Below are 14,129 nucleotides of genomic sequence, written 5' to 3'. Positions count from 1 at the left end.
TTGTATTAGCGTCCGGCTGATTACACTGACTGTTACAGGTATTATATTTTGGCTTTCCATGCTCATGAAGAGCCAGCTGCGACTCCAGAAACATGTGCTGCAATACTGGAGAAGGCCAAGCTGGAGAACTGGGCAATGGGGAAGACTAAGGTAATTAGAGATTTTTTTTTAACTGAACGTATTGTTATTCGGTTCTACTTTTGCTAATTCAGTTTGAAGCAGCAGGAGTATATGTATTAGAAATAATATGAATGCATCTCTTCTTTTAACATTTAACATTAAGCATACATTATGTATAAGACGTGGGGCAAGCTGACTTTACTGGGACTATACTGAAGAACTTTTAAACATAAGGCTGCGTAATGTTTAAAACCTGTAGCTACAACCTGACAATGAGATTAGATAGAACTTAATCCATGATCTTTTATAGTGCTTTTGTTATTTAAGTTATTTTATGTAATATTCTGTCTTTTATCTGAAATAAAGGTTGTATTGTTGCCTTGAATGAATTCATCCTGAAAGAAATATTTATGTCAAAGACACACAGTAAACGTAGTAAAAATGAATATACAGATGGCAGCAGAAGATATAAAATGCTAAATAAATGTATTCTCACATATTAAAATAACAGTAGCCTACAGATCCAGACAGTCATCAAGTTAGTCATGAACAAAACGCTGATATTCATACCGATGCACCTAAATCATTTTCACATTCACATACTCTGTAGCATGGTCTATGAAGGAGTAACAGGGTCTATTAAAAGTAGCAAATCCCCTTTTCAACCTGTGATATTGTATATTATGTAGCAGTGTGGCAATAGTGATTTGGAGCATTGAACCACAAGAGCTGAGTTCAAGCCCCTAAACTCTTACTTTTTAGTGTCACCAAGAAAGGCATTGAGGCCAAGATTTACCTACAGTTAGTGCAGGAAAGTGTTTCGCTAAAAAAGCCAGAACATGCCATTCACTTATTGTGTGCAATGGTTTCAGAATCAAGACCATGCAATTAATTCATTAACACTCTATAACTCTACAAATTTCTTGTAGAACATGTAAGACAGCTTGGAAAGTTGTACAAACATAGAAGCAGTAACATTATTTGCAAGTCAGATTGTGGTAAGTCAAATAGATTTGATATGGTGATCATTAAAGTGTTTTATGTGTTCCAGGTGTTTCTCAAGTACTACCACGTTGAACATCTGAACCTGATGGTGCAGCAGGGCACAAAACGGATCATTCTGCTGCAGGCTTATGTCCGAGGCTGGCTGGGAGCCAAGCGGTACCGGCGGATATTAAAGGAGCGAGAACAGAGTGCTCTGGTGTTGCAGTCAGGTTTGTAAACTGTACACTCTGTTGTCTGCTGGAACGGGAACAAGTCATTAAACAGTTCTTCTGATGTTTCCCATGCCTGCTTTGGTTTTTGATTCACAGCTTACAGGGGGCATAAAGTTCGGAAGAGGGTGGCTGATGACAAAAGCAAAGCAAAGTTTGAGGCCTTCATCGTCCACTTTCAGGCTGGTAAGAACAATCTGAGACAGGCTCAGTTATCCAACACAAGCTAAGCTTGGAGTGTATTACATTGGTTTACGTTTTTCTTGCCGTCTTCTTCAGTTTGCAGGGGTTATCTTGCAAAAAAGAAATACAAGGAGTTGGTAGATGAGAAGAACAAAGCTGCGACCAAGATTCAGGCCCGCTACAGAGGGCACAAGGAAAGGAAAAGCTTCAAAAGAAAACAGTATGAGAAACAGGAGATTTACACATTAACCGCTGAAAAAAAAGATGGTAGGTTGTTTTTTTTGACAGATGTACCCATTTTGTTTGTAGGGAAGCCAAAGAGAAAGAGAAAGCAGAGAAGGCCCTTAAAGAAAAAGAAGAGACTCCTGAACCAGAGACGGTCACCAATGAAGAAAACTCACCTGCCACCAACAACGAAGTGAATAACGAGGACGACGAAGCCAAGGCTGCCGTGGTTCTCCAGAGCAACTTCAGGGGATACAAAGAGAGAAAAAAGTTTAAAGAGAGAAAAAAGACGATGGCTGGGGCTGAATTAGAGTTACCATCGTTGGAACAAGAAGGTGGTAAAGAGCCTGGCAGCAACAAAGGGGAAGGGGGAAAGACAGCTCAAGAGGAGAATGACGAAGATGAAGAAAGTACGTTTGAAGCAGAGGAGAATGATGACAGTGATCACACACAGGTGCCAGAAGATGACGAACATACAGAAGTGGCAGATGAAGCAGTGATTGAGGAGGCACCAGCGGCAGATGCTGCAAAAGAAGAAAAGGCTGCCGGGGAAGAGGCGGTCAACACAGAAGAAGAAACCAAGGCTGCCACTGTTATCCAGAGCAATTTCAGAGGCCACAAAGAGAGGAAGAGGTTACAGGAGGAAGGCAAGATCCCAGCTAAGAAACAGAAAGCAAAAAGTCCTACGGGTGATGAAGTTCAAACGCCAGCAGAAGAAATCAGTAGCCAGGAGACAGAAAGAGAAGAACCGATGGAGGCTCAAGCTGGAGCAGATGTCATGTCAGACGACCAAGACGAGACCAAAGCAGCTGTGGTGATTCAGAGCAACTTCCGTGGCCACAAGGAGCGCAAACGACTCGAGGAGGAAGGAAAGATCCCTAAGAAGGTGAAGAAGGACAACAAAGTTACACCGGAACCTCCAAAAGAGGAACACCAGGTAATGCAGACAGAAGAATCAGTGCCAGAATCCCAGCCGGGTGATTCTGCCAAGAACCCGGAGGGACTGGACGAGGAAAAAGCTGCCACTGTCATTCAGAGTAACTTCAGAGGCCATCGCGACCGGAAGAAACTGAAAGAAGAGAGAGAAACTCGAAACAAAGCAAAGGTTGATGCAGAAGAGGAAACAAAAGAGGAGGCAGACGAGGAGGCCCTGGATGTCACCGATGTTGTGATAGAACGTAAAGAGGAGGCCCTGGATGTCACCGATGTTGTGATAGAACGTAAAGAGGAGGCAGATGCTGAAAAAGAAAGACAGGAGGAAGAGCAAGCTGCAGTGAAGATCCAGAGTAACTTCAGAGGGTACAAGGACAGGAAGAACCTGAAGGCCAACAAGCAAACAACACAGACGCAAACGGCACAGCTAGAGAACTTCTCCAAACAGGTAATATCATTAAACACGTTTTATTTTGTGCCCAAATCACCTTTCCAACTCAACTCAAGTATTTGTCAAACGTCTTCAACAGATCACAAAAACTTCTCAGGACTTTCTGGCCCTGCAGCAGAAGTTGAATGAGATCATCCAGGCCCATCAATCAAACCCAGAGAACAATGGCATGTTTGTAAGAGGAAAAGCAATCAATGGCTATGCTCCCCAGAATCACCAATCAAGTAAGATAATTGAGATTGTCTCTGTGAAAAACAGACTATAAAGCAATAAATATAATGCATGTTAGATTGACCCGAGGTTAATGCATTTTCGGTTCTCTTTCTGAAGCCTGGAATCATCAGATAGTTAAGATAGGCTGCCTGTCTAAGGAGGCAATGTATCTATTCATTTGGTGTATCCATCCTTCAGCAGAGTCTTTTTTGATTTTGCTGCACTGAGGTTATCCATCACAGACACACAACTAACGTCAGAGTGCGCCTGTGAAATTTCCTGCCACTCTAAAAATAAAAAGAAAGCCTTATGTTCAAGCCTTGATTGTAAACACACAGGATTTATCCAGTATTTATTATTTCAGAGTTAAAGGTGGTGTGCCAGCTATTTCCATTTATTTTCTTTATGTAAAAAAAGAAAAAGATTTTCATTACCGTCTTCTCACAGATGTTATCGCCGAACGCCGTTCTCTTTTCTCTCTAGTGAGGCTCAGTTAGATCAGGAAACCTGGGAAAGTCAAGTGCCAGAACAGGAAGTTCTTCCCTACCCAATGTGTCATCAAAAATAAAATCTGATTTGCACAGGTGATAGGTGTAATTGCTTTCAGAGTGGTGAGCAGCGGGGGAGGAAACAGCAAATTGAATGTTCACCGTCTTCGCAGCTAAAATGTCACAGCCGGTTCTGGTGTCTTGGCAAAATAATGTAATAATTATGCAATGATATCAACTATTGCCTTACCTTGACTGGCATCATGATTATTCTTACATTCATTTGATTTTTGGTTTTATGACAGTAAATAGTGTGTAGGCTTACACTATCCTTTTTTTAATTTTTTGAAATGGTATCTGTCTGATCAGCATTTAAACACTGTGTAGTTGCTATGCACAGATATGGTAGAAAATAATGTGTTAATGAAAGAAATCAGTGTTCTGTAAGGAGTACATAACATGTAAATTATGGAGTTTTAGAGGCACTGGTAGGCTGATTGTTAACTTTAAACGGACTCCAGCTACCTGTTTCCCCCATTTCCACTCTTTATGTTAAGCTAAGGTAAGCTAACCGTCTCCTGGCTCTAGCTTTAACCTTTAGTGTGCAAACATGAGAACTGTTTTGCGCTTTCACATCAAACTTTCAGCAAGAAAGTGAATAAGCACGTTTCCTAAAATGTCCCAACAAATTCTTAAAGTGAAATTAATTTACGTGCAGTTGCAGGTGCGCTTTTGGATCTGCTTCTATCGGAATCTATTTTAATAAAATTTTTACACCTACTTTACTAGGGCTGAACAATTTATCAAAATATTATCAAAATTGCAAAATGGCAAAGTGCAATATCTAAATCTCACAATTTTTTGAAAAAGGTAAAAAGTGTCACAACATACCATTTAAAGGCTCAGTGTATAATATTTTGTAGGATCTATTGACAGAAATGCAAGATAATACATAACTATGTTTTCAGGGTTGTATAAAAGACCTTATATAATGAACCATTATGTTTTTATTACCTTAGAATGACAGAGCATGTCGGCCACCGTAGTTTCTCCTACGTGCTTGGAAAGGGAGGGATGAGTGGTGAATTTGCTGTTGGTTGCAATTCGCAACCCTCACCACTAGATGCCACTAAACTTACACACTGGACCTTTAAAATGAAGCATTGTGGTGCTACAGAGACGCCCTGCCCACTAAAATTGCGACTCATATCACTATTGCAATATCTACCAAAATAATCACAATATGATGTTTTTTTGTTTTGTTTTTTGCATATTGTTTATCCCTATATGTTAAACACACATTACTCCACATAGAGTTTCCAGTTGAGCAGAGTTCCTTTAATCTGGGCATGTTTGCCCTTTACAGGTTTTTCTTTAGCACAGCACATTGCCTCAGGTAAAAGCACAATGAATTATCTGTGTTATTTCCAAAGGGCCACCGCAGCTCCCTACAAAATGATCCTTTTCAGCCCCACTAGGTCATTTCTCCATCGACAGTCCTAAGCTGTCCTCATACATTTCATTGACATAATAAACTTAATCAGAATAATTTGTGACTCACACAGTGAAAGTAGAGGAATGTCAGTCACACTGTTCTTCATGGGAAAAGGTCATCAAATGTTAATCCCGTTTTGTGAGCAAGCGTTTCCAACAATTATGGCAGGAATTAATAAGAGTGTGTGAAATTGGCTTTTCTTGTTTGAGCAAAACAGAATGACCTTTAAATGGACTTGTTTAATAATATTACAAACTTTTCATCTCCTTCACCTGAGAGGTCCTGCACATGATGGATTGTTTTTGCCATGTGTTTTCCTCTTGTATGAACAGTGATTAATAATCAGCAACGAGCAAAGGTCATTGTGATATGATAATAATTGCAATATCACATGCCACAAATATGATAGATTGCTAACTAGCCACTACTACAGCTGTTATGCATGAAAAGCTGCTTCAGCTGGTCACAAACACACGTCAGTCTTTGTGTTCAATACACTGCTGGGAATCAAACATCGTCACAAAGTTATAGGGTTTGTGTCAAAGGTTGTTTCACATAATCTCTTATTTAAAAACTGGCAAAAGGCCTGAGCATTAAACTGTAGTGTGTATAAGGGGGTCAGCATGGCGTCAGATCACACTCAATAGTGTCTCCAGTAATCAAACCAACCATGTGTAATGAGCCCACCGGCTCTCGAACTTGTCGACCTTGATGTTGACGTCCTTTTAAATGAGCCAAAGCCAACTTCCTCTGAATCCCATCGCAGTGGGTAAAAAATAACACCAGATCACTTCACATCAAGTCAAAACATTATCACCACCTTCACTCCAATTTATGTTGGACATGCAGGAGGTTGGGCTGACAAAGCACCACAAATAATTTAGCACAGAGTTGTGGGAGAAAACCAAGAAAGACACTTTTGTTTGATGTTGTGCTGCTTTTATTTAGGATTACATATTTTAAGACAAAGTCCTTGTGGTGCTCTGGTGGCCTAGGGGTTTAAGGGCCGTCGATGTCCTCCATTTATCCAAATTTCACTTTTTCCTTATTTCTAATAAACCGGTCTTCTTCTTCTTCTACGTTGTCATCTCCAGCTTCTTCTCCTTCTCCTCCCCCTCCTTTTTACATATTCAACGTAGTGATGAAACACTCTCTATAGAGTGGTTTGTCCGTTTAGGCTACTGTAGAAACATGGCGGCGCAACCTGGCGACGGGTACGTTAAGGGGACCCTCATTTTGAGGTAACAGAATGGTTATGTAGGGTTTATACACCACTGAAAACGTTGTTTATCTATATTATATTGCATTTCCTCTCTAAAGATCCTCCTAATACTACACACTGGACCTTTAAAAAACAATTTTATTTTATTATGTTACTGTATTTTTCTTATACCTGTTGTTACGCTCCACTCTATGGAGGCGGTCCTATGGGGTGAACAACACTAAAACTGACCTAAACCAACAACAGAAAAACACATTTTAAACAACCACATCCATGGAATTTATTCACAAAAAGACCAAGAGAATAAATCAAGAGTACCAAAAAATAGTGTTGTAGTCAAGACCGCCCAAACCGAGACCAAGTCAAGACCAAGACCAGAGTTTATCGAGACCGAGAAAACACCAAGACTTTTAGGGGCTGAGACCAAGTCGAGACCAAGACCGAGCGAGACCGAGTCAAGACCAAGACCAGTTCCCCACATTACACGACACAATAAAATGTGGAACGAGATCATAGGTACGTCTCAAATTGATCTGAAAGATCCACCTTCCCATTAAAACACCCACTACAAACACTAAGAGCTGAAATCAACGTAAGCATCTTTTATTCAACACTCTTTTTCCATGTTTACCATTGCGGGGAGGGGTGGCAGTCGTTAACAGTAACAACACATTTTTAGTTAGCGTTAGTGGTTGCATATGAAGTAATAAGTTTTACATCCAATCAAAGTTAGGATATCAACAAATAAATCAGTTGCTGAATGCAAAAGCAATTTTATTGATATTCCCAAAATTATGGTCTTGAAATAAAAAATATGAGTGCTCAACGTCCGAGACTGAGACAAGACCAAGTACAAATGCGGTCGAGTCCGAGACAAAACAAAGACCATCAAAAAGTGGTCAAGACAAAGACCGGTCTCGAGTACTACAACACTACTAAAAAGTCAAAACACAAAATCCCAGCGACCTGTGGAAAAATGTAAACATAAAAAACTTAGAAAATTGCTCTACAAGAAATAAGTTAAATGAATGTGAGGTTCCGTTTTCCCTTCAAGTGTCCATTCATGTGCAACAAAAAGAGTAGTTTTTACAGTTAAACCCGCTGTCTGATGTTTTTAACCATCTTTGTTGCTTCTCAGCTGACAAGAGATTGTCGAGGACTCCCCGCAGGACCCAGCAGCCGAAGACCCTCAACACACCAGAGGACTCCACCTATTACACCTTGATTCATGTGAGTCACAGAAAAAGATGGAGATTGATTTCTGCTGCCATGTGTACTTCCCCAGCTATTGGCTTTCACAATGCACTATTGATTGGCAATTTTTCTCTTTCTGTAGTACTCTTAAGTGCATATGCTCCCAATTCAAGAGTTGTCTGGAAAAGTATGTTGTAGAGTTTCTTTGTACAACAGTTTCTTGAGCATTTTTTGTATTAAAGGCAATTCTCTTTTATTCAGTGTTCTTATTATGTAACTGTTAATGTAATGTGTCATAATTTCAGCGAACAATAGCTCAGCGCAAAGTTGCTCTTTTTGCAGCACTTAAGGTTTGTTTACAATGCCGTCACTTTTGTTTAGTTGACCTAGTTCTATACAGTAGATAGAGTGTAATGCATTTAATCAATATTTCAATCAATTAATAATGACCAAAAATTTGATAGAGTACAAAACTGTAGCAATAATTGTGCTTTTTATTACTTTAAAATTGTTTAAGCACACAAAATAATAACTTACTCCCATACAAATCTGATGACATGTAAAAAAATAAATAAAATAAAAAATTAGTTGTTTTAGTTGTTTTAGTTGTAAAAAAGTTCAGATTTGATCAACAGAAAATCCATAAACAGAGTAAGACTCTACAGCCCCTCTAGTGGCTCTGTGAGGTTTTACTGAGGCACAGCAGTGCTTTGAGCTAAATGCTAACACTACCCTGCTAACATGCTCACGCTGATATTGCTAATAATCTGATGCTTAGCGAGTATGCACATACATATGTATGTATGTACGAGTACCATGTTGACCACCTCACATAAGCAGTAAACTAAGTACAGCTGGAGCTGATGGGAATTTCATTAGTTTTACAGGTATTTCGTCATAAACCAAAGTGTCGGACAAATAAAAAAAAAGTCCCGATACCACAGTATTTCCCATTAATTACCGAAATTATGGTGGCCCGCCCCTTACAAAAAATTCCTGTGGTATTAGAAAATGTTCCTATGGTATTCGTGTGGTACGACCTTACAGTACCACAAATTCTGCGGTAATGTATCACAGAACCTGTTGTACTATACCATACATTTACCACACAGTACATGTCCCGTGTGGTACAGTACCACAGGAACATAAGGTACAAATACTGCAGAAATTGTATGGTATTATAGCATAGGAAATTTTTGTAAGGGGCCACAGTGTTTCAAAATGAACCGAAAATATATTAACATTCAAGACGTCTAACATTGTGTTTTGCGCCGCTGCTGTAAACTTGCGCGTTCACACACTTTGGAATCCGACTCGAGACAACCACTTCTCTTTTGAGGTAATTACGGTAATGTTAAGGGTTTATACAGCATTGTGAGAATGCGATCAAGCTAGCAGCTAAATTTGGAGTGCACACGCATTAGAGCCTTTATGGTAAATGCAGTTAAAAGGAGCAGAGTGAGCTGACAGGCAGGCATTTTCTCACTGTACAAAGTGATACGGTATGAGAGTCTTACCTGAAGAGAGGCCATTAAATCTTACGCAATATGGGCACAACATACAATATAATTTATCAAATTCCGTCGGACTTGGATGATACACATGCGAGGATGGATGATACACATGTGACAAAGTCCAGTTTTCAAAATAAGGTGTTAACACAATGTCTACAGTATAGAAATAAGATTTATTGGATTGTATTTACAGGAAGTATAAAACTTGTTACATGTGTCCATTAAAAATAAAATAAAATGTTAGGGAAGTTACAAATTTTTGTTACGTTCTCCCGGACCCCCCTAGAGGGTCGATGTCCACCCACCATAGTCTCACAAAATCCTGTGGGAATCAATGAGATATCAATCTCATGTTGGCGCTAGAAGACAAGTCAGGGGATCACCAAAATAATTAGGCTTCATCGTCTAGCATGGCTAAAATTACTCTTTGGCTAACTGGTCACAACTTGTAAACATATGCAGCCTGTAATGGGCCAAATAACCTTTTGCTTTGTATTCAGGGGTTACACGCCAAAAGGTTGGAAACCACTGTTCTAAAATCAATTTATTTTGCTTTACCCAAACACAGAGATTAGGAGTGTTTGATTGACTTGTAGTAATCTGTCTCTGTCTCTCTCCACTCAGAGGTCTGTCCAGGATGATAAACGCAAGCCCAGGAAAGAGGAGTAAGTGTCCGGTTCTTATTTCAACATGATTTTAACAACCTATCACTACTATTTTAAGAGGTTGGCCTGCTGCAGGCTTGCTTGGGAGACAGAGTCCAGAGTAATGACTCTACCCCAGCGCCAACATAAGCACTGTGTCTGGGTCCAAATTTAACGATCTGCCAAATTTCACACATCCTCAGTGAAATTAATTAGCCTTTATACTGTATATGTACTGTAAATATACTCTGTGGAAATTAATGTTACGCATTAGAAATATTTTGTATGGTGGTATGGAAGATGTTTCGTAACAATTGTTGAATGTACCTGCAGATCAGATATTTCTTTAAATTAAAATAAAAAGTGACTGGATGTGTGCCCTCATGCATATGTATGTGTGGTATAGGCCGCAAGGTGAGCGTACCGCCCAGATTGAGGGAGTGAAGATAGGCCGATAGGGCTGGCTGAACGAGAAGGGGCCAGGGTACTTTATCACAGCAGTCTGAAGACACACACACACATACACAGCGCTAAACATCAAGGGTAATAATTTGTTAGCAGATAAATAAAGCCAGCGATGGACAGGAGCAGTTTACATGCATCATTAAGGATGAGAAGGTCAGCAGGAAAGATAGCATCTCTGGCTAAAGCTGACAGCAGAGGAGGATGGGAGATGGGAGAGCATGGGTGGTAAGAGGAGTGAAAACTGAAGAGTAGACAAAGGTGATGATAAGAAATGGGAGTAAAGACATACAAAGGGAGAAATGAGGAGGCAGAGTTAATCAGAAAGTGAACTACTAATATCTATATATTATTGCCGATATTAGAGCTATGATCTATTAGAGCAATGATCTATTACATGTCTGTTTTGTACCCTCTGTCTAGAAATGTGACATAATAATAGTGATTCAACCTATTACCAGCTCATAAAATTCCTCTGTACCAGGGGGAAGCAATTTCTTGTTTCCAACAACAGCAGTTTGTTGAAGATAAACAGAGGAAAGATGAGGTAGTTAGCATGAGCAGTGAACCGGGGATGATCTAGCCCTTGAACCAACCCTGGTTCAGCAGCCAGGGCTGAACTGATTCCCTTTTGGCTGAACCAGAAAAAGAGCAACTCCAGACTACAAAACTACAAATTTCAGAGTCTACAGCCATGCTAGCAGCTCTGTGAGGCTGTTTTCAGGCACAACATTGCTTTGAGCTAAATGCTAACCTCAGCATGCTAACTAGCATTAAATACAAGCACAGCTGATGTGAATGTCATTAGTTTAAAACTTATTACAAAGTCCATTACAGTTGTTTCAGTCAAAACCACAAATGCCAACCTCATGGTGACATTGGAGGAAAACCGTAAAGTCATTAAAATGCATTCTCTAATAATCCCGAATGTGCAAATGTGATGCCAGTTCATCCCATAGATGTTAAGATAGTTCGCTGGATAAGTGAAAACTTTAACTTTACCTTGTTATTGTCAGAAACATATAGCACAACTATAAAAAGATCAGCTTTTGTTCACCACAATCCCGATGTTGACCCACTTTAGTCTAAAAGCTTTACCTAACTTAAATATTACTTAGTAGATTGTTTTTAGTATTGATCCAGATCTGGGTGTAAGAAGCTACAAATTTCTTCTGAGGGAGTCAACGTCCTCAAGGTTTTTCCTCTCACACCGCTGTGTCAATCACTTCATTCAGCCAATGTTCCAGAGAACAGGGAGATAATTACAATCAAGGGGACATTTTCATTTCAGCTACAGAGCAGCACATTCATCATGATTCATCAGCGGGATGATTGTGTGTCTGCAGTTATAAGGTCAGGTCGGGCCTCAGACTCATCACAGTTCACTGGACAGTGTTGACAGTTCTGATTTTGGAGCCATGTAGTCACAAAGACACTGATTTTCAATTGCAGCCGGATGTTTATGTGTGAGACTTATTGATCTCCACTTGGAAACTCTCTTTTTCTCACTTCTGTTCATGTGGCAGTCCAGAGCGTAGCTTCAGGGAGATACAGTATCTCGCATGAGTCAGTACACCCCTCACATATTTGTAAATATTTGATTATATCTTTTCATGTGACAACACTGAAGAAATGACACTTTGATACAATGTAAAGTAGTATAGCTTGTATAACAGTGTAAATTTGCTGTCCCCTCAAAAAATCACACAGCCATTAACGTCTAAACCGCTGGCAACAAAAGTGAGCACACTTAGTGAAAATGTCCAAATTGGGTCCAAAGTGTAAATATCTTGTGTGGCCACCATTATTTTCCACAACTGCCTTAACCCTCTGGGGAATGGAGGTCACCAGAGCTTCACAGGTTGCCACTGGAGTCCTCTTCCACTCCTCCATGAAGACATCATGGAGCTGCTGGATGTTAGAGACCTTGCGCTCCTCCACCTTCCGTTTCCCCACAGATGCTCAAGAGGGTTTAGGTCTGGAGGCACGCTTGGCCAGTCCATGATCTTTACCCTAAGCTTCTTTAGGAAGGCAGCGGTCTCTTGGATGTGTGTTTGGGGTCGTTATCATGTTGGAATACTGCCCTGTGGGTCCAGTCTCCGAAGGGAGGAGATCTTGCTCTGCTTCAGTATGTCACAATACATGTTGGCATTCATGGTTCCCTCAGTGAACTGTAGCTCTCCAATGCTGGCAGCACTCATGCAGCCCCAGACCAGGACACTCCCACCACCATGCTTGACTATAGGCAAGACACACTTTGGTTGCCATCAGATGCCATGTTCAGTGCTTGAAGCGGACAAAAATAGGTGCTCCCATCCCCTATGCACATTTGTTTATTCTATATTTCAATTGCATTGCATGTTTTCTCATTGTCCATTGTTTCATTTGTTATTTAACATTTATTGTTGCTGTTGTTAAGAACATTTTGAGCAAAAGCTTTCAAAGTAGTCATTCTGATTCTGACCTGTCTCCAGCGTCCCCAGTGAAAATGTCACCTCTCTGTCAATACTTTTAAATGTCCCGCCCCATCCAGGCTGTGATTGGTCGGTTCACGACAAGTGACATTGACGAGCTACATTCAGCACACAGCTGCTTGAAAGTCTCTTCTCCCTCGTCTCTCTGCGCCAACAGAGTTTAGCAGGTAGGCAAGAACGGGAACAGGTGAGAGTCACGTAGCGCCCAGAGAACCTGATATGGAGAGGGCAGAGGAGAGTACCGGCAGCTTGGGAGAAGTCCCGGTACGCAAGAAAATGTCCCGGTACAACAAAGAGTAAAATGTCGAGGTGCCGGTACTGCGTACCGGTGCGTACCGCCCCACTTCAAGTACTGGCCATGTTGAACTTCCAGTTACCAGTATGAGGGAGTGTGAAAGTGATAACACCAAATTTAACACACCTGCTTCCCATTCACAACTGAACCCTTGTAACACTAACGAGTCACATGACACCGGGGAGGGAAAATGGCTTATTGGGCCCAATTTGGACATTTTCACTTAGGCGTGTACTCACTTTTGTTTCCAGCGGTTTAGACATTAATGGCTGTGTGATGTGTTATTTTGAGGGGACGGCCAATTTACACTGTTACACAAGCAGTACACTTACTACTTTACATTGTATCAAAGTGTCCTTTCTTCATTGTTGTCACATGAAAAGATATAATCAGATATTTATAAAAATCTGAGGGGCGTACTCACTTTTGTGAGATACTGTATTTGCATCTAAAGGGACATAGAACCAGATTTCTTTTGTTATTATGACCACTGTGAGTTCAGATTGGTATTTGGTATGGGTTATTAGGCTATACATAAACAGTCACCAAGACATGAATGTCTCACTGACACCAAAGTCTGCCCTCCTAACTTCATTATGTCACTTCTGTTTGTGCTCCAGTCCAGGAAAGCTGCTGGATGTAGATGACCACTACTACCGGGAACTGCCCACCAGCAGGTCTGAACCCTCCATCTCCACAGAGGACACGTCGCACAGCAGCACGCCTGAGAGAAGGCACTCTGTAGAGAGGAGGCAGTCCACAGAGAGGGAGCCGGCTTCAGAGCAGAGACCAGCTGCTGCCAGTAGACCGACCAGAGAGAGGGCCGTCACTGAACCCGAGCCTCCCAAACCTGCCACTGACAACAGGTAATGTCCTTGTTACCTGTGATCTTTGATTTGAATAAAGCATTGATTTCTGTAAAGGCCGATACAGAAGATGGTCCAGTCAGATAATCAGTTATCTAACTGATGAATCTGTAATGGCAAGTTAGTTCAGAGCTCT

The 14,129-nt window shown here is 40.8% G+C and overlaps 1 protein-coding gene across 1 annotated transcript in view; it reads left to right on the top strand.

The window, feature by feature from the left end:
- The window catches only part of myo3a (myosin IIIA), a 62,115-nt gene that overhangs the window by 45,999 nt on the left and 1,987 nt on the right, over nucleotides 1-14,129 (top strand). Inside the window, exons 26-34 of the mRNA XM_038731479.1 lie at nucleotides 39-150; nucleotides 1,172-1,334; nucleotides 1,434-1,520; nucleotides 1,614-1,737; nucleotides 1,827-3,123; nucleotides 3,206-3,350; nucleotides 7,683-7,774; nucleotides 9,877-9,917; nucleotides 13,748-13,993. Of these exons, the coding sequence (XP_038587407.1) occupies nucleotides 39-150; nucleotides 1,172-1,334; nucleotides 1,434-1,520; nucleotides 1,614-1,737; nucleotides 1,827-3,123; nucleotides 3,206-3,350; nucleotides 7,683-7,774; nucleotides 9,877-9,917; nucleotides 13,748-13,993 (2,307 nt within the window). The remainder of the gene's footprint in view (nucleotides 1-38; nucleotides 151-1,171; nucleotides 1,335-1,433; nucleotides 1,521-1,613; nucleotides 1,738-1,826; nucleotides 3,124-3,205; nucleotides 3,351-7,682; nucleotides 7,775-9,876; nucleotides 9,918-13,747; nucleotides 13,994-14,129) is intronic.

The sequence above is a fragment of the Micropterus salmoides genome, unplaced genomic scaffold, assembly GCF_014851395.1.
Source record: "Micropterus salmoides isolate LMB-PRFRI ecotype aquatic unplaced genomic scaffold, ASM1485139v1 Ms_hic_scaffold_1, whole genome shotgun sequence".
Taxonomy (NCBI): Eukaryota; Metazoa; Chordata; class Actinopteri; order Centrarchiformes; family Centrarchidae; genus Micropterus; species Micropterus salmoides.
Note: the sequence above shows the minus strand (reverse complement) of the source record. Positions and strands in the feature narration are given on the sequence as shown.